The sequence below is a fragment of the Dromaius novaehollandiae genome, chromosome W (assembly GCF_036370855.1).
Source record: "Dromaius novaehollandiae isolate bDroNov1 chromosome W, bDroNov1.hap1, whole genome shotgun sequence".
In the NCBI taxonomy this organism is placed as follows: Eukaryota; Metazoa; Chordata; class Aves; order Casuariiformes; family Dromaiidae; genus Dromaius; species Dromaius novaehollandiae.
Window position 1 is genome coordinate 40,451,058 of NC_088130.1, and position 27,615 is coordinate 40,478,672.

The 27,615-nt window shown below is 40.9% G+C and overlaps 1 protein-coding gene and 1 long non-coding RNA gene across 10 annotated transcripts in view; one reads left to right on the top strand and one right to left on the bottom strand.

The window, feature by feature from the left end:
* LOC112983665 (hyaluronan and proteoglycan link protein 1) overlaps positions 1-27,615 on the top strand; it is a 69,168-nt gene that overhangs the window by 36,442 nt on the left and 5,111 nt on the right. For 8 of the 9 annotated variants that reach the window (XM_026100928.2, XM_026100926.2, XM_026100927.2 and 5 more), the window contains 2 exons: positions 9,547-9,921; positions 21,174-21,476. In XM_026100928.2, coding sequence (XP_025956713.1) covers positions 9,547-9,921; positions 21,174-21,476 — 678 coding nt within the window. The remainder of the gene's footprint in view (positions 1-9,546; positions 9,922-21,173; positions 21,477-27,615) is intronic. The other variant, XM_026100924.2, reaches the window with a different exon arrangement.
* On the bottom strand, positions 14,764-24,887 carry LOC135324508 (uncharacterized). The gene is made up of 3 exons (XR_010385881.1): positions 24,433-24,887; positions 21,155-21,420; positions 14,764-20,474 (listed from the first exon to the last, which is right to left on the bottom strand). It is a non-coding gene; the product is annotated as an uncharacterized LOC135324508 (long non-coding RNA).

Genomic DNA, 27,615 nt, shown 5'->3' on the forward strand with positions numbered 1-27,615 from the left:
GTCAGTAATGTTAGTATTTGAGCCTGTTTTTCGACCCTTTTCATTCAAACACACTATATTTTCTGAATTCAGCTTTCACCTTTATGTTTTCATTCCATATCAGTGCACTCATTTACATCACACCACTTACCTTCACACTATCAAAACCAACGTTATTAAAAACAGAAAAGAAAACATTAATTGCTTGGGTGATTTCTGTATTGTTCTTCACCTTTATCTGTATATTGACTGCACACTCTGAAATGAACCTGTGCCCATTTAAAAGACTTCTCTGACTACTACAGTAAGTCCTTCCTGACATGCTTTTGATCCTCATCCTGTTTTATCCTTGCCAGCATTTCTTATTTTTTCACAACCTATTGTAGCACTGATGTCTAGCTCTCACCTTTGTTTTTTATCCAACTTTTCTGAAGAGCAACCACCTATTAATGCTATATTCCAGCCCTGACTGCTGTTTCAGTGTGTTTCTGTCTCCCTTGGCAGTTCTGTGTCAGGAACCAGAAGATCTAATTCCCCCATTTTGCTGCCTTCCACTAGTATACACGCTTCTGCTGTCTCTCCCAGACTCAACATTTGCTAAACAGAACAAACAGCATTTCATTGATTTTATTGTTCTCTGACTATATTGGCAGATCATTGCTTTTATTAAAACAGAACTCTATCTGTCAGCTGTCCACTCTCTTAAAACCATGTTATCTTTCAGCTTTTCTGAATACCTCTTCTTTATCATCACACTAGGCATAGATATCTTCTCCTAAATCTTTCCTCTAATTTCTTCACTTAGAGTTTTTTTTATTGGAAATGCCAGTCTCAGTCACAGAGGACTAGCAATCAGTGTATTAGGGAGTGTTCGCTCATAGGACAAACCCCAGGTCGAATGTTTCCCATTCTTTGAACATCTCCCAAAATGTCCTCAAAGCATGCTACCTGGGTAGTCTCTGTTGGTCCATTCCTAGTAGGAATATGGCAGCACCAGTAGCCCAGACCAGTCCAAGCTGAGATTGTCTTTAGGATCCTCTCTAGCCTGAGACTCCCATCTTACAGTCTTGTTTCTCACAAAGCTTTCATACCTTTCTGTTTTTTCAGTCTGTACGCATATCCCTGATCCTACTGTCAGTGTAAATTGTAGTTTCTGGGTCTTCCCCTCATAATTCAAAGAGCCAGAGCATCTTTCAGAGATAAAAAGATTCTTTTGTAGGTTGCCGTTCTGCAAAATAAACAAAGTTGACTCAGCTATCACAGTAACTGCCATTTTAATTTCTTGAGGGTGTCTAGGAGTCTTTAACATATGCCTCCAATTTGTCCAAGATTTAGAAATGCAGCAATAAAGGCCAGTGAAGAGAACACAAAGTTTGGTTTGAGGAGAATCAAACTTTAGCTTTTCCTTGAATATCAGTGAATTTTTTATGTAGTTTTTCTTTACCTTTCAGATACAAGACACACCCTTCTAGCCTCTCAAGAACCTTCTATGCCAATATATTTATATATATCCAGAAATATTACAACGTGGACTGAGCAGAAAACTTCCTAATGTTGTTCTTTCAGAAAAAAAGGAAGTTAAATCCATTAATCCATAACAAAAATGGATGAAATTTCTGCCTACATTGCTCTGCATGATGATGAGTTTTACGCACCATCCACCTCTCTTCAAAACAAGACAGAACCAGTAGGAAGAATGAAACTGCCTACACTTTCTTGATTTGCTAAAAACATATTAGAGTAGATGTACTCTAACTTGACCTCATACTAATTCTGATGTTCCCAAGGCTCATGCTTTGCCTCTTTCCTTTTGTCTTTCTTCATTTGCTCCACCTTTCTACTTTTTCCCACATTCCATGATGTTACCTGTTATTTCTTTCCATTTTCTTGCATTTATTTTTTCCCCTAAAATTTCTCACTACTTTTGTTGCCATTCAGGACACTTTAAATTATCTCATAATCCATTTTACAGTCTCTTCTCATTGCTGAGCTGCTGCTTTTACATCAGTAAAACTTGTTTTCTTCTTCAGAAATTGTCTATATTCACAGCACATAATGGGAATGCAGGCAAAGCACAACCTCACCTTCTGTTGGCACATTGGCTTCATTAAAGGTGTTCAGGACTGCATGATGGATAAATGATGGATACCGATATATTCTGGTTGCAAAAGATTATTAGAGACTGAAATATTTCAGAAAAAAAAGGATTCATGATAAACATTAGTTTAAATTATTCTTTTGCCTTCACTTCATGCATGAAACTAATTCCAGATGTGCAGCACTGAAAAATAATTCAATAATTAAAAAAGGTCCCCACTGGTTCTATGTGATGTTTTGGTCTTGTCAAATGGTCTTTGCGCCATACTATCCAACCAGTGAAGAGCTCCTTCTGTGCAGCAGTACAGAAGCAGTGTCATGATTTCCATCCTTTTCATCTTCTGTTTCCTCTTTTGGGGTGCTGCATTTAATCTGACCAACGTGTTAGCAAGAGGCACAGAACTGCACAACAAAATTGTCAGACTCACTTCTCAAAGTGCGGTTATGCTTCCAGAATGTAAAATGCTTCAGAGTGCTCCTCTCTTATTTAGGGTAAAGGGGAGTAGTTTAGAAGGTCTGAAGTTTCATTATTTCCCTACAGGTTTTATGCACAGTTAGGTCTCTGTGAAACAAAAACTTAAGTTAATAGGGCCCCTTTAGCAATTTCCCCAAGGTATTACTCAGCATAATTAGGTGGGATCAGAGAAAAAGTGTTTTACCTCAATCTTGTCACATCTGTGTTGGAGAGAAAGAGATTTCTCCCCTGCCATTGATAAAGCAGCTATTTTTAACAGTACTGCTGTTTGGAACTGTCTAGCTGAACTTCTTAATTAATATTTATTAGTATCTCTATTGCCAGTTGTATGCTAAAACTTAAAAACAATGCATAGAAATTTTTTTTTTTCCTGACAGATTGGAGGTGGAAACACAGGACTTTTATGTTTATATTTTCTTTCTCATGACATAAACAAAATGAAATTCATGCTTGGGCCAAATAAGAACAAATAGCTTTCCTTAGCAGTACAACCAATGTTTGTACAAACAGAAGTTTTTAGAATTTTTCCAAAAGCAAAGTAAAAAAGTAGTTAGTTATAAAGTAGTTAAAAAACAAGTAGTAGGAGAAGCAGGTGGAAAAAAGTGTTTGCATGTGTAATTCTACCTGATGCTCATCTCTTCAGATTCTCTGATTAATACACACACATATATGTATAGCAATATACTACAGTTGCATACATATTAAAGCTAGTGGAAGTTATTGTTATAAGATAAAAGTTATTACTGTTATCAGATTTTTGAATTCTTAAATATACATAGCAGAATAAGAAAACATGCCACTTCTATAGAAACAGTAAGGGTATCTTAGAATGAGGATTATACTTAGGTCCCAGATAATACTATGGGAAAGCAAGAAACAACTGTGTTTATTTAAAGTAGGATGACAGACAGTGTTATTTAACTAATCTAAGGCAATATATGAGTTTTATCTCACAAAAAAGATCCATAAAAACTTTCAAGGAGAAAAAAAAATCTGACTTTAATTTTTTCTTCTAAAAATGCACATTTTTTCCATATGCTGTAATTCTCTCTGTTACCCTTATTCTGTCATTAAAATATGGGAATAATCAAGCTACGTGGCAGGGTAAGTATAAGATTCTGGACAGTTCCGATGGATAAAGTGGATAAATCTGTTTGCCAAGGGTCACAGCTAACAGTCTGACTGCCCCTCCACCCCACACTATGTTCCTGGCCTTCTGAACCTGACTTGCCATTACTCTTGAGTACAGAAGCCAGTTAGAAACAAAACAACAACAACAAAAACCCCAAAATTAATCATCCAGAATGTGTCCAGCAGTAGAATTTGGAACAAAACCCAGTAACCCAGCAGGTGAGACTAAACCAAGAGCTCTAAGAGCATGACAAAAATCCATTTACTGTCCTGCTTCAAGTGGGAATCACACTAAAGTCAATGGAGGTGCATACTAAGTAATGGTAACAAGAACAGCAGTGCTAATTGCACAGCAGGCAGGCAAGGCAGAAAGGTGGAAAATAAAACAAGCTGGTGGCATGCTGCCTGCTGTGCCTTCTTACGGTGGTCCACAGAGGATATACACGTGTTCAATTTGGCCCCGCAGAGCAAGCTCCCAAGTCAGCGCTGGTCTGTGGCAGGCTGTGCCACTGCGTGGGAAAGCAGCTCCCGAGCTGGGTGCTGCCCTGCCCTCGGACTGCTTCTGGAATGGGAACAACCTCCACTTCAGCTAGCCCCGCTACCTCTGCGTTACACTGCCTTTGTCCAAGATGATTAACAAAAGGCCACAGCCTGTGAGCAAGCCACACCATCAGCAACAAGCCATTTGCCCCAGTTTTGTGCCTGCTGCTTGTGCAGTGATACCTCCTGCTTCTTGTGAAGAAACAGGAGTCAGTGTCACTACAGAGACCAGTACAGCTTAGTGCCTCCATGCTTCTGGTGATGTCCATCATCCTTCCGACGATCTCTTCCCAGATCCTTCCTAGCCTAGAGGAGGGAGCTGCTAATTTAGAAGGGAATCAAAAGACAGAATTGATAACTATGGAAGCAGGAGTGGAAAAAATATGGCAAAGTAGTTACTGGTAGTGACTGGTTCTGTTATGGAACAGGTATGAGCCAATGAACTCAGACAGTAACAACTCCGCTGCTGCCCAAAAGGCTGAAAATCCAACCTAGCAAGCTGTTTCCAGCCAGTGCTAACCTCAGAGTTCAGATCAGAGCTAGTAACCAGGCTATTGACATCTTCATTCTCAAACAGAAGAAACAGCCGGAGGTTGCCCAGTACATTCCTCGCCATCAGATCATTATCTGAGGCTCTTCTGGGGCCATGTGCGTGGTCTTTCTCATCTACAAAAAAACTCCTGAACAGTCCTGTTGCAGACAACTGTTTAGCAAGGGATTATCTGGTGTTTGCAGAGTTTATAGCTGTTCAGCAGCCAGTTACCTTACAAATTCTCTGATGGTACTTTTGAAGAAAGTAGTTCTTGGAAAAAATAAGTGTCGTCTTCTTTGAGTGATATGCTGGACACTACAATAAGACTTATTCCAACTTTTTTCATCTTGCACTCATCATTTAGATAATCCTGCTCTTTAGATATAAAGATTTTATTCAGAACGAGCAGCCTGTCAGAAACCTGATGAGAGAAGTAGCCAGAAAGCCACTCTGACAAGCCCTTATAAACATTGTCCACCCCATCTCCTGGGATCAGATCACTGCTTCACAACAGATCATTGCTTTTTGTATGAAAGGAAGTAAGATTCATTCCTCATAAGCATTTTACTGCAGTAAGCTGAAATGCTGGGTCCAAGAGCTAAAAGTGTTGGCAGAACTTGCTGCTGAGCAAGGCGGCTGCAGCCTCAGTCTCCCCAGGGTGCCAAATGAATGTCCTGGACAGCAGGCAGTGAAGGCACAGCCTTCACAGCCAGGTGCTCATGCCTGGGACATCCCAGAGGCGATTCCAATGGTTGAGGTGCCAAACTTGAACTGTCCACCCATTTCGTAACTGCCAACAGGACAAGGATGAAAATATCACTTGATTTATCTCAGCGCTTGACACATTTGCACAGCAGCAAACTTTTGTGATACAGGAGCATGACTTACAATTCATTCAGTGTTTTTTGCACAGAACATGGACAGAATAGTAAAAGCTCTACCAGTAAGCCAAAGAGAATAAACATAAGCATATATATAGTTGCTGACTGTCACCTTGGGGAGAAGAATGGAGTTTGTTAATGGACTGGCATGGCTAAAAGTATAAGGTAAAAAAGCTAAGAATACAGATCAGAAAGAACAGACAGAACTTCTTAAAAGTAGTTACATGCACATTTCCCACTGTTTTACACAGTATATTCAACCCTCACATATAAAACAAACAAACAAACCCAGTCTAGAATCAGCCCCCCAGTTCTGATGGCTTTTTTAAGGAATGACACTGTTTTGGCTTCTGGTTTGCTCGGATTTCTTTTCTTTTCTTTTCTTTTTTTTTTTTTTTTTTTTTTTTTTTTTTTTTTTTTGAACTGTCTCTGTGTTCACCTCTGAAAGACCATTCATTTTGCCATGCTCCCAAAAATATGCAAGCAGGTGGATTTGGCCCTGGTTCTCACTGGCTGCTGGATAGTATAGACATCCTTCCTTCTTGCCAAACTCCAGTGTTCTCATTTTTAATCCCGAATTCTTCCCTTCTGCATGTCTTCTAGTCCAATAGCAAACCACACAGCATACCTCAGTCTGATATCTGCTTTTTCTCCAAAGCCAGAGACTCTTCCATCCCCCTCTCCCAGGTCTGGGAGCATCAGCAATGTTATTTGCTGTTCCACTGTCTTACTACAGAGGGGCACATCATCTCTTACCTGTAAAAAAGAACTGGCCTTTAAAAAAGTTGAGGGGGAAAGGGTGTTTGTTATTTCAAGTTTTATGTCTCCCTTTGAACCTCCAGGGATATAGGCACAAGGTAAGGAAGAACTGTGCTGGTTCCAGCCCTCCCCTCCCAGGCTCCCATCCCCTCTGTTCTTCACATTTATGGAGATAATAGCAGCTTTAGAAGGCCAGAGCAGGTGGGCAGAGCAAGGAGAGAGGCCCACCACAGCACCAGGACGCTAGCACTAGCCTCAGTGGTGACAGCGCTCCGGGCAGTCCTCCAGGCTTCACTGGCATCAACTAGCTGTTGTTAGAAGGAGCTAGCGTTAGCAGCCTGAGTCACACTCTCCCTTCTCCCTCTCCAATATTTTCCCCTAATATTTATTAGCATGCCTATTCCAGTATTAAAGACAAAACATAGTTAAGCTCTGATTCAGATTTCTTGGTAATAACCACCCAAAAGCATAATATTTCCTCTCCCAAGATAGACAGAAGTCTGTGAAACCTCTTTGTCCCCGGAGGAAACAGGGAAAGCAGCAGACAAGCCACTCTGGCTGCTTTGACTGTCTTCCTTCTCCGCTTCATGTGAAAAGGGCTGCTCTGCCCCAGGGCACCTCCCTCCTGAGATGCTTCCCTCCAAGGGGGAGAAGCCATGCTGCTCTCAGAGCACCCCAGTCCCAGCCTGAGGAAGGGCGGTGAAGCAGACAAACAGTTATCTGGCACTACAAATGATCTATTTTGCAGTGATGATTTTTCACTAAGTAGGGAGGTTTCTCAACTTAGTAAAATAACTTCCAGCAGTTAGACTTCTTCATTCTCAAGGAAACTGGCTTTCCAGCTATCTATCCCATGCAGATAATAGCAATGTTCTTCACACGGCATTTCCTGACAAAGAACTGCACAATTTGGGCTACCTTGTATTCTTAAGCAGAAGCACATTTGAACTCAGTGAGCTTGTCTTTGAAATTACCACTCCTGAACATGTTTGCAGGTGACTTAATCATAAAATGCTATATAGCCTGAGGCTTCTTCTGCTGCTTTGTGTAGCCAGCATCAACAGATAGTGAAGTCAAGCATAAACTGCCCATTACAGGGAATGAATATATTTATTAGCAGATCAGTCAATGGTTAGAAGCCTGGGACTTTCTGGAGACATATGCAAACTGCAAGCCTTAACATCTCCCTCCACTCCCCATGACTGCAGATACAGTGTGTGTTTTTGCAGAGCTGTAAACAGACAGCTGGTTGGATCAAATACTGTGTGATGGGTTCATCACTGAAAGATTGTCCATCGGCTTATCTGCATCTTCACTGCTTCTCTGACCCAGTCCTTTTCTCCTTCCTTCATCCAGACCTCTCTGGATGACAAAATTTTTGCATGCATTTCTAGATTTTTGTCCATTAAATCCAGATTCAAGCCCACCGAAGCTGGCAGAAAGCTGTTGTTAGCCTTCAGAGACATCAGGTTGGCCTCTACAGCAACCCCCTCCATTGAGGAAGTTTGCCTTGCCTTCTGCTGAAGTCAGCGGGAGCCTTATTGAGCCTCAAACTTGAGAATCACATATCTAGGCAGCTATTGCCATACTGAACACACATGTAATTACAGTCTTTGTTGGTAATTTGTTACGTACAGCAAGGTCAGTAGCTCTGTTCTGGTAAGTGGAGTGCTGGTGATTCATTACCAGTTTTAGCCGGTGTTCCTAGTGATAGAAAACAGCAATATCTACAGAAGCGCTGAGTTTGCTGAATCAGTTTTGCAAACCACGCATGAGAGGCAAGAGGTGCTAAAAGAAGCACTCTAGCTTTTGGATCCATCAGCTGACTGCCACCATCAAATCTGTGCTTCCCAGGGTTTTCCCAAGACAACACAGCATAGCAAAGAAGCCCCAGAGAAGTGAGCACCTGTTCTATCTGACTATCACAAACACAACGGTTTAATAGAGTAACATCAGTGACACAGACCTACTAGAGAGTAAAGGGAGCAGAAAAGCTGGGGTAAGGGAAGGAGAAAAGGAGTTGGTCATTTAAATATGTGTTCATGTGAAATGTCAGAACAAAATCTCAAAGATAAAATAATGAGACATTTGAAGGCCTGGGGGGATAAAAGATGAGGGAAAAAAAAATGAGGCCAGTCAGGAAGGAGGACAGGATTTTACTGGTCTGAGGATGTCATGGCAAATATGATAGTTTTGATAAACTGACCTTCCCTCCTTTGATGTGTTTATGTCAGAAGAGGAACTCAAAGTCAAAGGTTAGAATAAAACGCAAGTAGAAAATGAGACATTTTAAAATTATGCTGACACTTTTAATGTCAATATAAATAGTGCTATTTGTACAGTTACGTTTTTCCTACCTTGCGAGAATGAGTCACTGTATCCTGGATCATGGTGGGGTTTGTATGCTGCCATCTGAGCTCGATCCATATTCAAACACTGAATTATGAAAAAAAACAACTGCGGAGGTGGGGAGCCCTGTAACAGCCCACAGGGAAATACAGAATGTTTGTGTGGAGTCTTTTATGGATGACCATATTCACCTGGATGGTAGAGGAAACTGTGAGGCAGGGAAGCTGGTGTTACATGCAAGCGACGTTCCCAATGTGCAGTTAATACCACACCTGGTTGTGATGTCCTGTGCGCTCAGATTTGCAAAATCAAGGCCTCAAAAGTAAGAGGTCTCTTAACAAGCTATCGGACTATGCAGTTGGGAGGGAAAGGAGGGAAAAGTCTCAGCCCCCATGTCTACCTACCGATTAATCCAGTCAACACCACTCTATCATCATGACCATGGATTACGTAGGATGGCCTCTGCTTACACAGTGGCCAATGCTGGGAACCTCTTTGCCCTTTCTCTCTCTCTGGGAGTATACGCACACCACTTTCCCACATATACAGAGTGAGAAATAAAGCTGCATCTTGCTATTTAATCTCACTTCAGTGTGTGCTACCAGCCTTTATGTGTTTAACTAAGTAAATAGTTATATACTACTAGCTTATATACCCTACTGCTGCATAGGCACAAAATGATTGCAGGGACCTAATCCTGCAAACCTGTGGTATAATATAGCTAATACATTGGTCATATGTCCATTCTGTAAAAAGTAGGATGCAGACTAAGCCTTGTTTTTATTTTTCTCCTTAAATCCTAGAAGAAAATGGACCCCGTCTACTTGTGGTAGCAGAACAAACTAAAGTCTTCACACACCGGGGTGGCAATGTCACACTGCCATGTAAATTTTATCATGAACACACATCAACAGCTGGCTCAGGAACCCACAAAATCCGGGTCAAGTGGACCAAACTCACCTCAGATTACCTCAAAGAAGTGGACGTCTTTGTTGCAATGGGACATCACAGAAAGAGCTACGGAAACTACCAGGGCAGAGTGTTTCTGAAGGAAAGCAGCGAGAATGATGCCTCTCTTGTAATCACAGATATCATGCTAGAGGATTATGGGAGATATAAGTGCGAGGTGATTGAAGGTTTAGAGGATGACACAGCAGTGGTGGCTCTGGATTTAGAAGGTAGGTAACACCTGAATTCTGCTTACACTCAGACATGCAGAGACTTAACAAATGCCTTCATTTCCTAATACCACCAGCATTGTATTATCAGTGATAACAACAAGCTCAGAAGTGGGATTCATTGCACGCTGGGGATCTTGGCCTGGCAGCCTATAGCAGCCGACATAAATTAGAAGAACATTAGGACTTCTACAACTTCTTATACTAGCCTATGGCATTTTCAGCCCCTGATGAGCCCCAGTGTGAGGGGATCCAAAAAAATGACCAAGCATAGCATGAAGAACTCCATATGTTTTTAATTTAGTCCTATCACTTTACAGAAAGCACTGTGTTTTACAGTAGACTTAGGCAAAATTATATTAAATATCCCCCTAATGGCTATTTCACAGGACTTTGGGGCATGTTCTGTTATCAAGCAGATACAAATCTTTTGCAAAAAGGAACAATATTAAAGTAGTTTTCCAGAGACAATGGTTTGTTTTTTCCAGCCTTATAATTATACAAAATAAATCCCTACATTGCCTGCCAAGATAATTCCTACATGTAGTCTGTAGTAATTTCCCTCAGCAACATTCTTGTAAACAGTATAGTACACAAACATCAGAAAAATTAGTGAAATGAGCTTAGGACCAACAGTCAGCTTTCCTTTACTCTTACGAAATTCAGACAAATTTTATGAGATTTAATGCATTTGAATCAGTATTTGGCCTTTTTCCCCAAAGCACTGTATTCAGCAATAAACTAAGAGCTTCATGAGAATGCTTCATTCGCTTACATTTATATTTACCAGCAAGCAGAAGCCAAGTCATCTGTTGAGAGTAGCTGGGGAATAAAAAAAAAAAAAAAAAAAAAAAAAAGAAAAGAAAAGAAAAAAAGAATAAAGGAAAACCAAAATCCTGGCTTACACATGGGCAAAGGGGTAAGGTGTATGATTCTTCAGCTTTCACTGAGACCTATTGTACATTACACTGTTTACTTCATCTGCATACAGAATAAGACTAGCCCACTGCTTCTTGAAGGCAAATAGATGGCATGGCCTTACCTTCCTTACATTCATTTCTCCTTTCCTGGTAAGAGGCTGCTAATGTATTACATTTTCTGAGCACAGAAAAGCCCCTCAGTTTCCATGCATGTGGGATTGTCAATTCAGACTGTTTCACCCCCCTATAATCAGTCTGCAATAAGAATGCAGGCTGTTATTTGAAATTTAGGAGAAAACTTAACCTGTATACATGTCCAATTTTCTTTATCTAAAACTCATTTCTGAGTGAAAAGAGAGATGAGTAGGAGGAAAAGGCATATTGCTTTACTCTCCTCCGTTAGCCAAAGGCACTCATGTGTTCAGCCTCCTCTTCGCTCGGGGAAGCGCTGCAGTGCTTGCTCACTGCAGCTGCTCTCTCTGGGACGAGCCACCGGAGTGAGAGCAGTTTCTGTTTATCATTGTCTGGTTTCCGCAAGTAAAAGTAAGGCTTTGGAGGTCTACCCAGGCTGCAGCTCTGGGACCTGCATTCGGGAGATGTGTTACAAGATCAACAGCCCCAGGGGAGTCACCTCACAGGGTGATTTCAAGACAGTAAGGATGTAAACAAAAATGTGTGGGGTAAGTGCAACTGTCTGGCGTACATGAGAAATAGCAGATACCATATAATCCAGACCAGGAACAGGTGACAGCTTTTACCTGTGTTTGGCCTCAGCATGTCTCTGCTCTTCTTGAACTGTTTTGCGGACAGTGCTGGAGTCCATTCCCGCGTTGTTAGGTGGGATATAGCTTTGCTCAGTAATTCTGCACAATGGCATGCTTTAATACTCTCATGTCAGTCTCCTCACATCCTAAGCACATATATCTGTCAGGCTTCAAAAAGATTTCAGAGAAATAGCAGTATATCTTATTCTTGGTCAGCTGCTGGGATTTCCCAGTGTTTTATGGCATAAGATGTTCTTGCCAGTGTAAAAGGGTCAGAGCCTGTGTAAAATCTCTAAAGGATTCATCACACCACAAATGTAGCACAGGTACTCGGCTGGTGCCACTTAACATTGTGCCTTTCGAGTCAAAGTTCATTAGCTCTCTGCTATTAAAAGCAAGGAGACTCCAGCACAAATGCTGCCTGCTGTCATAGGAGTGTTTGGGAAAGGAGGGAAAACTGACAGCTGCAGTAACAGAATGTGAAATTTGGCTTGAGGCTTTGTACAAATACTTGTGTACATGGCAGAGTAGTTAGAGCGATATTTGAAAGGCTCTATATTAGAAAAAAATAATGAGAAATCTTTTTTTATTTACTACACACAGTAGTTACCAAAATACAGTTACACAGTTTTTGATAGTGCCCAGAATTAAGTGCTAAACTCACAACTGGACTTTTACATGCTAGTTTGCTCAGATAGACGTCTACATTTCCCAAGCAGCATGTGAACAGAGTGAGGTATCTCAACCCTGATGTTCCCCAGAGCAATTATACTGAGGACAAACCACACAAGCTAGTCAACAGTAAACATAGAAGAAATCATGTGTCTTAAATTCAGGGCTTGAAGTGGAAGGATGGGGGGGAAAGGATTTATGGCTTTAGGCTCAGAAGGACTGGACCCAGCACCAGCAGCTGCTAGGGGATGCAGCATTTCCCTGGGCTCCTCAGGAGCTGAGGCCTTTGAGCTGTCTTCCACAAATACACAAATCTGCTAAATAGGGGTACCTTGCAGCTCCTAAACCAGGTTGCTGCTTTCTGGGAAGCCTACAGGCTCTGAGTGGGAGCAAAGGCTCGCCTCGGGTTCCAAGTGGAGTCCTTTCCTCCCAGAAAGTCAGGAGACGTCTGATTAAAAAACAGCAACAACAACAACAACAACAGAGAGAATTAAAAGATGTTACACTGCTTAAATCTTACCTCTCTGGGTGGCAAGGTGTCTAGATCCAATCAGGATGCACGTTGATATCCTTGCTTCAGAGACAGAAAGGAGCTACTTTTGTTGAAAACACAGCTGAAAAAAGGATATTTTCTTTTCTATTGGACTGTTTATGTTGGTATAGCACCAGCCCATTGAATATGAGAGCTGGGTTCCACGTCCCAGTCATATACAGCATTACCTCTAGCTTGCTACTGAACTGTGTCTCACCTGGAAATATGCCACCCTCAATCCACCTTCTCCAGCACCACCACTCCTTCCCACCCTCCTTAAAATAGGGAAATTCACTGGACAGGAGTGACTGAGAGGAATCATATTTCTTTAATCATGTCCAAATCTCTAGTCAAAGGAAAGCTTATACATTTTAACTTGGATCTGTTTAACATATGGAACAAGGTCTCTTTTGGTGATTTTGGTCATACATGGGAGAGATGTCAAACTGTTCATTTCTGACATTACAGAGTGATGTTTCATATGCACACTCAGGAAAATCTCATTAGGGAAACATCATGGTAAAACTTTCCAGAACTGAGATGAGACTATTGAGTGTCTCAGTTTGGAATAAGACAGTTTAGTCCGGCTTAAGGTAATTGAATCAATGATTCTGGGTCTAAGTTTCATTTCACTTGTCTTATAAAATGATAATGATGAAAATGAACTTATATGTATAATGGAATTATATAATTAAGGGGGATGTATTCCTCTCTTCTCATGCCCCTGCACTCATTTTTTTCCATCTCACCTGCAGCTTCATGCAGTGCTGGCTTTAATTGCTGTTTCATGCATTTGGGCAATGCAGAACAGATCAAGGAAAAAAAATCAATGTCTTTGGACAAAAGAAAAATGTATCAGCCCATCCTAACTTTCTACATCTGTTATAAATAATAAGGTTAATCTCACAGTAGGAAGGATTTACATCAATAGTCTGATGTCCTGAGATGCTGGCCCTCAGGATGTTAATTGGCAGCAAGACAAAACCATTTATATCCAGGAATGCCCCACAGCAGTACAAAACAGCTGATCACTCCAATGTGAGTTCACTGTACAAGCAATAAAGCTTTGGCTAGGTGAAAGCATATTAATATATCAGTGAGATGTTGACCTCTACCTCAAAGGACCTTTTTCTTCTCCGAACACGGCAGTGATCTGTTCTTATTAGACTTACAGGCTTCCTGGAATCATTATTAAATAAACTATCCACAATAATTGGGTAATTTTAGCTTTGAAAAAGCAGTGGAATTAGATACAGCCCATAATTGTTACATATGCTATACATCCTTTTATGTTCTTTTCTGATACTATTTAAGAGAAGCAGATCCATGCCATTTTCCCCCTCCACTAGCAAGACAGTGCTGGCTAGGAGCTCAGGGCTAGGATTCAGTACCATCTTTCACAAACTGCCAGCTTTACCAGTGGAGCCAGCCAAAGGACTTACCAGGCCTCCTCTCTGCACCCCCCATCCTCTGTTTCTACCCCACCTACACTTCTCTGTGCCCTTCATTGAGCCAAGGCAGCTGTTCATGAGGTTGTGCTGTAAACCAGATAATGAAAATGATGCAGCTTAAAAATAGCCTAAAAAAAAAAAAAAAAAAAAAAAAGCCCACTATTTTATCATTTAAACATTATCATCTTGTTTAGTCCTGTAGTCCTGTAGCTCAGCCTTACAAGTACAAGTACCAGCCTGAGGGCAGCAATGTTAAGCTGGGAATGGTGGCTGGAAAAATGGCAAGTATTGTAGGGAACTGGACACTTTTTATGTTGGCCTTGTCACCAAAGCCATTTTCCCACTGAACTGGCCATGCTGTGCTCCTTACATGTAAAATAAGCATTGTGAGTTTTACGTTCTTTGTCAAACATTTTGGGAGTTAAAACCTTAACCAAATTAAAGTTTTCATACAACAGGTAGATACTGTTACATTAGTCATAAGCAAAGAAAGAGCTCTCAGCTTACATTAAAGTTTCTTTATTTTAGTGTTTTACTTTTGTTCTTTCTTATAGACTAGATACTAGTCTGATACTTCTATGTACTAGATACTTTTGAACCTCACCATATTAGGCTTGTATGCTGAACTTCTCAGGCAGATGAAGGCTCCAGCACTGGCCCTCTACCATACTTCCCAGGCACAGATTTTGTGAACAATTCCTTCAGGGAGTAAGATTCACAGCCCAGATGACCAAGAATGTAGAACAATGCTGAACCCCCAACAAAAGGCAGAGCTTTAATCTATTAGGAAATCTTTTCTATAGTTTGTCTGTACATAGGTAGAAGATAGCTGAACATAGTAGCTTTGCAATACAGGTTCTGAAATAATTGCTTTGTACTTTCAACAGTACCAGAAATATGCAGATCTAGACAAACATATTAAAAATCTCTGCGGACTGCTTCTTCTAGATGGAAACTAACTCTTTGGGTGGCTCCACATGAATAGAAGATCATCGGGTTTTATGATCCTGCTTAGAGGTACATGAGCCTTTATGTCCAAGACAGAATTAGAAAAAGAACGGCCATCTCTTTCAGAAAAGACTTTATAGTTCAAAATAGATCAAACGAATTCATGAACTTCATATAAATAAATTCTTCCAAATGGTCACTGTAATCATTTCCTAATATAATCATTTTCTCTTAGGTTGCATGTAAGCAACAAGGGATTCATAACTGAAACCAAGATGCAGAGCCTAAAGCTTACCAATTCCATGCACTTTGCAGCTGGGGATATCAGATTTTGTCTAATGCGTATTCTATATGTTTCTTCTGTGTGTTGCTGTCACATTCATACACAAAAATCTATTTTAAACATTCTTCACATAACAAATCTGTTGTTCTGCCTACAGAAAAGATGATTTTACAGGCCACACTGTTTGTAAATACCTAGAAGACAACACAAAGTTTTGTGAAAGACAACAGGAGTTTGCCAAGAGCAAATCATGTCAGACCAATCTCATTCCTTCTGTGACAGGGTAACAGATCTTTGCAGATCTGGCTCTACTGTGTCTAGTGTGAGCAATGGTACTATAAAAGAAAGATGCACGCAAAGTAAAAAGTACAAAATAGAGCAACACAAAATTATCTAGAAACCAAAATCTGAATGGAAATGCTAAAAGATCTAGGACTGCTTAGCCAAGGAGAGCAAGGAGAAACAACAGTCTTCAAATCTGACAGAAGCTGAAGCAAAAAGAAGGGCATAATCTGCTCATGGGCCAGATAAGTCTAGGCTGGATAAGTCTAGCCTCTATTTGTCAAAAGTGAGTAAAGTCCCTGTTGGCTTGGTGCGGGGACATGATCGGAGAGGCGCTGCTGCAAGCTTCCAGCTACAGGCAACGGAGTCACCACCGCTGCCGACAGCCAGTGGCCACCCGTGGAGTCTGTGCTACATAATCAGGTATCTGACGATTTTGACAGGCAGAGAAATAGAGATGGATGCTCAAGGAAAGTGAAGAACTTTCCACTTTTTGCAGAATTTTAGAAACCCAACACGGAAAACTTTGCCTTCAAGTGCGTGAACCTACCAGCATAAAACTGTACCCTACAGTACAGCATATAGCAAACGTTACTGTACCCTGTGTTTACGCTGGCTACAAAATACTTACTTTTTGTTTAGACTAGAACTGAAGGAAGCCATTTCTTTGCTCTGGCTGTAAAGAGACTTTTTTTTTCCATATGTGTTAACAAAAATTTGTTTTATTTTGTTCTATCTGTACATACTCTTAAAACTGCTAATTGCATACAGTGTTGCCTTAATAGACAACCATAAATTGTTACAGAAGCTGAGCTTTCTAAAACTGTTATAGGAGCTGAGCTTTCTAAAGTTCCTTCCTCACCGTTTTGCCTTGGGTAACCATTACTCCTCCTTGCACTGAGAACGTGTCTCTAGTGACCAGGCAATTGCAAAGGACTCGTGTTGAGTTTCAGTGACTACCTGCATATAAGAATGTGTAACACAAATAGCATACAAGGGACATGCAAATGTCATGTCTTTTCCATTCCTTAAGTGAGCAAGGTTGAGCTCTATTTTAAAGATTATTTTCCACTTATTTTCTGATATAACTGAGCATCTAATTCTCATAGACTTGTTCAAAAGTCTCCCTCTCAAGACAAATAGAGAAAAACAGATTTCCCCCATCCAGGATAAAAAAGTAGCATTAAACCCTTCTGCACAAAAGCGATGGCTTGCTTTGCAAAACAGCCAGCTTCAGTAGTCCCCTCTCTCTCTCCTCCCAGTTTTCCCTGCAAAAAATGTAATTAAAAGCCACAGCAATAGGAGCAGAGTTGTACATTAGTGGGATTGAAAGTAAGGCATTCATAGAAATACAGGCACAGATATGGGGAGGTTTTGTTATACTTCCAGTTCTTATGTTCTGATTTGGTAAAAATCCTAACTCCCATAACAGCAGCCATTTTCAGGACTGCAATTGCACTGTAATAGGCACATGCAGCAAGCCTTGTCAGGCCTTCTTCTTTCACTAACAGATTAATTTGCCACCAAATTAATGTGTTTCAGTTTCTTTCCTCCTTTGGAGGAAGGCAGAAGAGCAGCTGCTATTAACAGGAGTATTTCAGAGAACTGATTATCTGGGAGAAGAGCTACCTCCTAAATCAAAATTGTAATTAATGTTCCCTACTCAAGCTCTACAAATGTCTAAGCTGCTTGCTTAAAGCAAGGAACTGAGTCACTAAGGTCAAGTTAAGGCTCTTCAGGCCAAGAGAACAACCATTCCCTGGTTTTAAACAGGGGTCTAACAACTCGCTCCCTACAAAGAGCCATATCCCAACAGGCTGGTGGATGCATTGTCTACCTACAGGTAATGCCACTGCCGACAGGTACTACCACCGCTGACAGGACACTTCTGAGAGGGTAATATAGAAAATAGGGGGAAGGATTTAGAAATTTTGTTCAGACTGAACCAGAGAGCAGGTCATAAGTAAACAGCTAAAACCATAAGTTTTACTGATAAGAAAACTACCATACTGATGAGAAAAATACCATCCTTTCCCAACAGAAGACTTTCAGGAGACTTTCATATTACCAGCAAAAAAGGTATTCAAATGTAATTGAAAACCACAGCAATAGCAGCCATTCGAGGCTGGAAGCATTTTCTCCTCCATTTCCCAAGCTGAATTTGTTAACATTTGGAAGTGGGTGTTTTGTCTTGCAATAAAACACAGGATTGGAGTTAGGTGTTTAGATTCTGTTTCTAGTTTGGGAACAGCAACCAGCCCCCAGACAACCTCGTCCACTCAAGCCCAGATGGAGCGCATTATCTTTTGATGGGCTGCAGGAGCCAAGACTGAAGATGCTGCTGCCCAATTAACTAAGGTTCAAAACGGCTAAATTGTAGCAAGAAGAAGATGCGTATAGATCTATCTATCAATTCAGTGTTAGGCTTGATAGAGAAATGAGGAAGAAAGAACCAGTAACAGCAAAGATGCAAGATAACACAAAGCCACACAAAACTGCGTAAGGTCAATTTTCCTATATAAAATCACCGATGGCTACCCCTGTCTGTATCTGCAGGGTGAAATTAATGCTAATCAGTTGCAGACTTGTACTGCAGATGAACTCAAACAAAAATCAGCTTCTAGCCTCTCTCTCCAAATATAGCCCAAAGCTAATATTACAGTTCTGTGCATATTTATGTTATTAAAACGTTATGGCCCAAACTGTCAAACTTAAGTAGATTTGTAACAAATTTATGTTCATTTTTAACCATCTCAAAAAAGTGATTTTTGAAACCGTAAGGAATTAAATCTGCTTGAACAGTTTCTGATGAATTGTTGCTCAGTCTTTAGAAGTATATGAGTTTAGACTTTTATTAATAGGTATCCATCTCTGGTGATTTTAGGTTTTTTTTGACGTGTATATGCAGATCAAACTCGTGCTGGACCAGGAGTCAGGAGTCTGGGGAGGTATAGTTCTAGAAAAAAAATAAGCATTGGATTTTTAATAAAGCTTGGACTCCTCTGGCACTTGCTACATTTTTACTATAGTCATTGATATTTCTAGCCATTAGCACTGAGGGAGAACAAATGATTAAAAAAAATTTTCAGAGATCCAGAATGAACATGAAACATTTATGGCTTCTTGTTTATGAAGCTGTAGTTAACAGCACACAATGTGTTACATATCATTCACCTTTTATAGTGCAGAACAGCTAATAACTGAAAAGCCCTTTAACAAAGGATTTACAAAAGGAAAGAAAGTCAGCAGACTTTCTAGTTAATTACTGAAGTAGAACAAAATCCTGTTTATTATTACCCTGCCAAGTTTACATTTGCATGCTTTGTTTTCTTGGACCAATTCACTTGGGTTTACTAATAGCAGAGATATTATTTAACAAAAATAACACTGCTGGGACAATAGATGGGTGAGGAAGAGAAGGGCAAGAAGGAGATGTTAAGATACCCGTGGAATAGACACCAAAGTGGATTTGAATGTTCAAAAAGAAGAATGACTTCATTGCATGGTGACAGCTGAGCATGACCATAATGTAATTTCTCTATCCTATGCTACATTGCCTTGGAGACAAGGAACTTGTTATAGGCAGGAGAATTCACCAACAGGGAAAAAGTAAAAAGAAAGATAGATGTCTTCACCAGTTTAAAGCTTTTGGCTCATCTCCTAATGTGTTATCTTGTCTTCAGCCTTTCTACATCCTACACCACTTAGTTCTACAGAGATGTTTGAAAATAAACATCCTGAGCTGGATCTTCTCTGATGCCATTTTGTTTCAGCTTATTATAAAGATTGGGCTAAAGCCAACTGTAAAATTTAGAGCTGGGCTGAGTTTCTAAACCTTGCCAAAGGTTAGGGTGGTCTGATCCAAACTTTTGTTTCAAATCTCTCTCTTCTCTGTACTGCCTTTTGTCAGAGCCATGTGGAGAGGTGGTTCTTCAACACTTTCTGAAGCATCTTTCCTGCTTCCAGAAGTAATTTTTAATTACAGAGGTTTCTGGTAAAACAAACAGAAAATACACAGTAGACAAATCTGTAAGAAAAAGGCAATGAGATTGATTAAATGTCAGTATTGAAACAACTCTGGAGGCATCCCCATGTCTCCAATCTCCGCTTGGGCACTCTCCATCACAGGAGGGTCTCCTCCGTGCCCACCATGACAGCTCGCAGCTGACAGGGAACAGACCCAGCTGTGGGCCGTGTGATGGTGGCCTATGTCCTAAGTCCCACATGCGGCTCAAGGAAGCATCAGCAGATCTGTACCTCCACACCAGGGCTCCCCAGTCCCCCAGGCTCTCCAGAACACGCTCTTCAGTTATTCCAGTGCTGCTCTTGGCACTCATAGGGGTGGCGGGAGAGAGTGTCTCATGCCGCTTCCTCCGGGGACCACCTGGCTTTGCTGCATCCCAAGCACCACCTTGCTCACCAGCTGGGATTGGGGAAGACTGTCTCCTGTTGAAGGGCCCATACTTGCTGGCATCTTCCACGAGGAGCTCCCCTTCCACCGTGAGCGACTGCGGTGACAGACTGCCAGGCAGCCACTGGGAAGTGTCCAAAAGGTCTCCTTTGCTAGAGCCACACACATCTTCACTGATTTGATTTCCCTGTAGATTTCCTGCTTTAATACCTCAGGACCCTAATTCTGTCTCCTACCAGTCTAGCCTTCCACTGTTGTTATTAAGGCTGACATGAAATTCCTAGGATAACCTGAAATTTAAAAAAAAAGGGGGGGGGGGGCATAGGGAAGAAAACTGTTTCGAATCAGGAGCAAAAGACCATGAAAAATTCATGGATTGGCAAGAATCCATGAAAAGAAAACAATACTTTTATGTCAAGCAAAACATTTCATTTTAATGTCTGCATCTAAAAAAAAAAAGCTCATGCTACTCTCTACTACTACCTTCTAAACTCTTTCCAAAATGAGTACCAGAAAATCCCCAAATTGCATCCTGGAAAAAAAGGAATTGGCTTTTTTCTACTTAAATTTTTTTAAATCAAAGTTGATAAATGGACATTTTCTGATGAAAAACATTCAGCTGCAAAATTTCCATCAGCTCAACCCATCTTTAAGCGCTCTCAGAGGGCAGAGGTGAGATCACAGCGGGGAGAGCAGAGCCGCAGACGGGGGCGGCACGCAGAGCTGGCACGGCTCCCGCCGGGAGCAGGACGGGTTATGGGGAGCGGAGTCCCCGGGTGAGCGAGGAGACAGTCCGATGCCCTGCTTGAACAAAAGGGCTGATTTGCCAATGGAGCATTTCTCCCCAGAAATCGAACAGCTTAATATCCTGCCGCAGCGTGGGGTTAACCTTTATTTCTCCTTTTGACGACTGTAAGTGGTGTTTCCCTTGCTTCTGCGCCTTCAGTGTGTAAAACCCCCCACGACTCACCGCCTCTCTGCCACCGCAGGTGTGGTATTCCCGTACTCTCCGCGGCTGGGGCGGTACAACCTGAACTTCCGCGAGGCGCAGCAGGCGTGCCGGGGCCAGGACGCCATCATCGCCGCCTTCGACCAGCTCTACGAGGCCTGGCGAGCGGGGCTGGACTGGTGCAACGCCGGCTGGCTCAGCGACGGCTCCGTGCAGTACCCCATCACCAAGCCCCGCGAGCCCTGCGGCGGCAGGAACACCGTGCCGGGGGTCAGGAATTACGGCTTCTGGGATAAGGAAAGAAGCAGATATGACGTTTTCTGTTTCACTTCAAACTTCAACGGTAAGAGCTTTAGTTGCTTCTACCTTGTATAAGGCCATTGCTGAGCTTAGAAAAGAAAATAATTCCAATGGCAGCAAAGGGCTGCAAGTGATATTTGATTTGTCAAAGTTTATGTTAGCTTTGGAAAATGTTATTGTTGAATTTACAGAGACACGTGTCCAGAGTAAAATTGTCTTTGCCACACGTTCACATAGACGATTTCTAAAACTTAGAACTTCTACTGGCAGCAGTTTCAAATATCTCCACTTTCACTCCTTTAAAATTTGTATGTAATTTTTAATGCTGATATATGCCCACTTTACTTCAGTTAAAGTCATGAAGAAACCATAATTCCCTTAATCGAGCTTTCATTTTGAATTCAGTTATAGTTATGAGGTTTTACAATGTTAATATATCGCCAAAACAAAATTCTGATTGCAACTTCATGTCTCTACTGTTGTGTCGAGCAGCTCCAGCTCATGCACCAAATTTCATATGACTAATAATTCCTTATCAGCACAGCTATTTCTAGCTTTTACACGTAATAATTTAGATTGCTAATCTTAGTACATTGCCAAAGCCCTAACCTGCTCACTTTTGCTATGATCCTGGGGTGCTCTAAACCTTAGTTTACTGACTGCAGGCTTTTTAGCTATTAGTAAGTGTTACTTTAGGTCAGAAATGACTTGATCTCAGGTTGCTATCATTTAGGGTTTAATCTAGTAGTTGAAAGGAATTTAAAACCATGGCTGTGAATAAGAGAAACTCTGCAAGGGAACATGTGCAAAAGCAGTCTACAATCTTCTACAACATCATTCTTGTGGGTAATTTCTATCCAACTTCACACATGTTTGGCTTGCAGCCCAACCAGACCAAGGAGCATGGCTCTTTTTGTTTATGCTCAGATTGCTTATCCACAATGAAGCATGTTTGTCCTTGAGCACAGACACAAAAAATAAACATAAGCCCTGCTCTCAGAAGATATGCTCTAATGTTAAGTCTGCTCCACCCTCTCAAAAAAATCCCAAATCCTCAAACCAACAATATCAAAAGTTAGGCTAGATACAATCTGAAACAAATATTTATCTGATTTTTATCATGCTACATCATTGGCATATGAAATGCTGGCTCATTTTTTCTTGCTTAATTTATGTAAGTCCAAATCCTATAAGAGCTCATCTCTTATGTACAGATTTAACCATGTGCTAAAGAAATAACAATGAGAAATAAAATAATCAAGGAAAATTTTTAAAAAGTAATAGCTACACTATTTAAAGCACTTGCAGAATATATGTTCGTGACTATTGATCACCAACCACCACCCTTTCTTCAGACTAAGCCATTAATAACTGGACAATATCTGTTAAGGAAAGAAAAAGATCATTTCTGAAAAAAATGTAGCAATGGATAAACAAGTAAATGGATAAACAACTGAGACATCAGGAGATAGAGGAAGAAAGAGGCATGAGGCAGCAAGAGGCAGAGGCATACAGGTGGTAGGGAATTCAAAGGGAAGACGACACCCAGACGAAGCTCATATGCTGAGTTCATTAAAGCCACCTGCCATGTAGTATTCTGCATGGCAATAGGGTGATATCAAGAGCTGGGCACCACCTTTTCCAGTCCCCACCAGCTCTGTGCTAGATGAGTCTCCCAGGGCATCAGCATGAAATCTGGACTTCTGCTTCTCTCACCATCCACCTCCTTTCCAGCTCCTCCCCAGCTGATGTTATCCTTCCATGTCCCAGCTATGTCCTCCACTATTCACATCCCAGTGATACCTTAATATCCACAGTAGCCCCAGCGACTCTCTCAAAATCCCAGCTTCCTATTTTCACCTCAACACTTCAGACAGTTTACATCTGTTTAACAGTTTCATCACCTTTCTCACTATACAGGGAAAAGGCTTATGATAGCTCATTTTGCAACCAGGTTGCGATTGTCAGCAATAGTGGGTACGGGCAAAGAGCTGTTCCTGTAGTGATGAAAAGTCGTCATATATGCAGGATTGATTCTCTCAGCTCAGGAACAGCCAAGGAAAATGAGATGTGGTTAGGACATCACGCATTTCCAGCAGTGGCAATGACTGCTGCAATCTGTTGACAGTATAAAACAGAATGGCTTTCAGCTTTATATAAGGGAGCTGGAGAAATGCGAAATGCCCTAGGATCACAGGGTAGTAATGCTGGCTTGAAAAAAAAAATCTCAGAAAGTCTCAGTTGTGTGAACTGCTATGAAGAATGAGGGTGTGTGAGGTTTAGATTTCTACTCACTGGGTTCTTCTTAGAGAAGGGAATCCCAAAAACACATTATAATCTCAGGGGAAATTTCAAAAAGGACTCATTTTTAAATAGTTCAACAGTTGAAACTAAGAAGTCTTTGACTAAAATATATACAAAGCTTGTTCTTTACCTGAAGAAGAATGGTCCAAAACAGCAAAATTACATTCAGATGTTAAGGTGAAAAATGAAAACATAGTTGATAACACAGTTGACTTCAAATCCAGATTCGGTATTTTCATTTTGGAGCTATTGGACGCGCACTGTGGTCAACTGAATAAACCAAATAGTAAGGGTAAGAATTTGCTTTGATACCCTCAGTAAAAAATTCTGCATGCATTCCTGTTAACTGCATGGGGAAATTGTTTCAGCAAAGTTTTGTCTGCAACACTATATAAAATAATCTTAGTACTTTATGAAATTACCCTCAACAGTGTCTTTCTTAGACTAGCATAAGTGCACAGCTTGAACATTTTGTTTAGCCTGTATAACCATTTCATACTCAAATCATTCTGTTGCTTTGTGTAAGAACTTCACGTGATTTGTGACTGTACAGGCAAAGCAAAAAACCCCAGAATGTATCACGTACTATATAAATACTGGTAGTAGCAATTGACCAGTTCATAAAAATACATAGTGATGTATTTCATAAAACTATACAAAGAATGACATTAACATAATGCTATCCATATACTTACCACTCAGAGCTCAAGGAATAACATGGTATAGCTGCACAGGAAAGATGCCACTTGGTCCCTTTCTGTACAAGCATTGTAGCAGGATTTCAAGCCCCAGCTGTAATAGTGATTGTCCCCTGCAATATTGCGAAGGAGCATATAATCTTTCTCCCTCCAGAAAAATAACTATCAGCTGGCAACGTGGTTCTTATCCTGCTTTTAGATTCCTTCAGCTGATAAAGACTATTGGAAATGAATATCCCACAAGTGGGAAGCATTTAAGTTCGATTTGCTACATTGGCATTTTCTGACATCTGCACTGTGCGCTACGCAGCCCTCACCACGCTTTGCTTCCCTGCACATCCTCTGCAGTAGGAGCCAATTTAGTCTATGGCCTCTGTGGAAAAGCTGCAGGCTCATACCCCATGCGGTGGGACAAGCTGCTGTCATCCACAGGTTAACAGGAGTTGCAGCCCATCCCAGTTTCTCCCCCCTTCCCTGCCCCGAGGAATGGAGCTGCTCTGTTTCCATACGCTCCCTCCAGGAGGTAAAGGAGGGCACCGATTCAGGGCAATAAGTGCAGGTGAATCGTGCTGCCCCAGTCTTCCCCGCAGCCCCCAAAAGATATGGGACAAAGATATGTAATGGTATAGTCTGAGTGGTTATTCCTCACCTGATATCAAAAGCTTGCTGAAGGGGGGCAGTGCATTTCTCAAAGAGAAGTCATGGGAATTTTTTGCACTGGAAAGTGTTAAGTGAGCTAAATATAAACATAACTGTCAGTTCCCGTGTAATTAAAAGTTTTGAAAGAAAAGAAAAGGTATAAGTAGAGCTTCTCTCACACATTCTGCTCATTAACATGCATTTGCTATAGGCTTTGCACATAGAATTACAATGCATAAACAATTTTTTTATCAGTTCTAGCAGAATCAAGCAAAAATCTCATATGTTAACGAAGTTAAAAATACAAAGAATGAATTTTATGGGATCATGTTAAAAGTGCAGCTGTGAACCACCTACTTATTACAATAATGCATATGATATGTTAACCACCATCTCTATTTAAATGGGAGAAGAGTGCATAAAGCCCTTTCTGGATAATGTATGCTGACTGCTCATTTGCCCATTCCAGATAAATGGACTATTTAGCCACTAGGAACATGTAGCCATTGTTTTAAAATGAAAAGCAAAAATACCAAAATGAAACTTCTTATCCATTCTTAAAAATGGAATTTTAAAAATCCAGTGCTTCTGTGCCGCTGGACTTGCTGCACATGGGGGAAAGGGTGCAAGAGAATGTTTTAAACTGTTCCTATCTACTCTCATGTGGCAATTTGAAGTCAATTATCTTAAATCATCACTGTATTTTAAAATAATTATCAGAATCTTCTCATTAAAGGAATGGAAAGCATCTCACTTCTCACATTTTTAGTAAGTTCTTGAATTTTGAGGAAATGGCCTTGCTCAACCGTATACTATTAATATTAAGATACACTGAACTGGAGGCTGTTGAGCAGATGACAGGCTCTACACAATGTGCAAGTTGCAGAAATATCCTGCTGGCTGCTGAGAACCTCTTTTATTGCCATATGAAACCACAAATGGAGAATAGTTTACTTTTCATGCGGGAAAACAATTAAACTGATCTCCGTGGCTGTAGGCACCCTCGTGTATGTATATGCGGCCTGCCTACTGCAAAGGGAGGCCTGCGCTCAGTGACTCCCTTACGGGCGCTGCCCCTGCGGCGCAGCTGGGTGCATTGCTGGATGGGCCGTGCCGCTGGAGGCCTCCCCTCCGAGCACACGGCCAAGAGCCTTCTTTCCAAGGCACTGCATTAACTCCTGCCACAGAGAGAGCAGGCAGACTGGCACTGCCTTTCATTGCCTCCAGAGATGATGGCCCGCTGCCGAAAACCCAGGGCTGCAATACAAAAACTTAGTCTCAGATCTCAGATCTCTGCTCTCTTGATTTAGAGCTGAGGTTGGGGAAATCTCCCCTGGCAGTGCATCCCTCAAGCTACTGCAGTCACAAGGGTGTAGGTATTTAGGTCAAGTGCTCAAGTTTTCCTCTTTAAACTGCTACATTACTTGAAAAAACTTAAAATACCCATTATAGCTGGGGCTGGATTAGGTGTGAGGAGAGCCTCTGCTCCATGATTTGAAGTGAGGAGTCAGATCAAGCATGCTTGTCCTCTGTAGGAGTAGCCTAACTACCACGTATTAATGAGACAGACAATTAATCCCTCCATCTCCTGCCACATAAATTAATAAATATTAAGACTGAGAAGTCAGCACATTAGAAACCCATCTAACCTGTTGGCAGGCAAAACCAGCAAATTTGTACTGAGTTTATTGATAGTATTTTATTTAATCATCCTGGATACACATTTTCTTTTCCCCCAGGAGGTTTACTATTGAAGTTCTCCTACTTAAGGGAGGGGCAGAGTATAGGAGTTCTTATTATTGATGTCATATGTCAAAAACCTGACCTTACGGCAAATCCCTAGGAAATTACATTCCATTGACATATGGTTTGAAGAGCAACTAATAAGCTAGGTGAAGCTTACATACTATCAGTCCAAATCCCTGTCCCCCTAAGTATAAAACCTTATTTGCTTTGGGGAAACTTTTTAATAATATAGTAGGAACAGGTTTCCTCTTAATAGACATTCTTTTTAGCAGCACTATGTAAATGCTGTCAATTTGCTGAAATGGAATTAAGCAAGCATTTTACAAAGGGTAGATTATTTACTCTCAGAAGTAATGTTTTCTGTTGAAACACTGTGGATATCGTCTCTGACAACAGTGAAATTGTTTAAAAGGTTCTTCACCACCACAGCCACAATGTAAATGCATTTAAAAAAAAGATTCCCGTCATAGTGCAAAATTTCAAACCTTAACATAAAGTTAATTCAATTATCATATTCTCATCTGACCTGACATTTCCATGCTTAAAAAAGCTATGTTTTTTTCAGGGATATAGAGCTTAAATAAGTCTTTGTCTTTCTCACTGCTTTTTCTTCACCGAGAAAATAATCTGAAAAAGAGCAGAACTAGGTTTGTGCCTTTGCCTGTTTTTTATGAGGAAGAGAAAGGTTATTATTTTGGAGTACATTTTTAATCAAGAAGTAAAGAGTGTTCCCTGGAATTAGAACAAGAACCCTACATGGATAAATTGCTTTGTTTTTCAGCTGAGCTGCCCTTA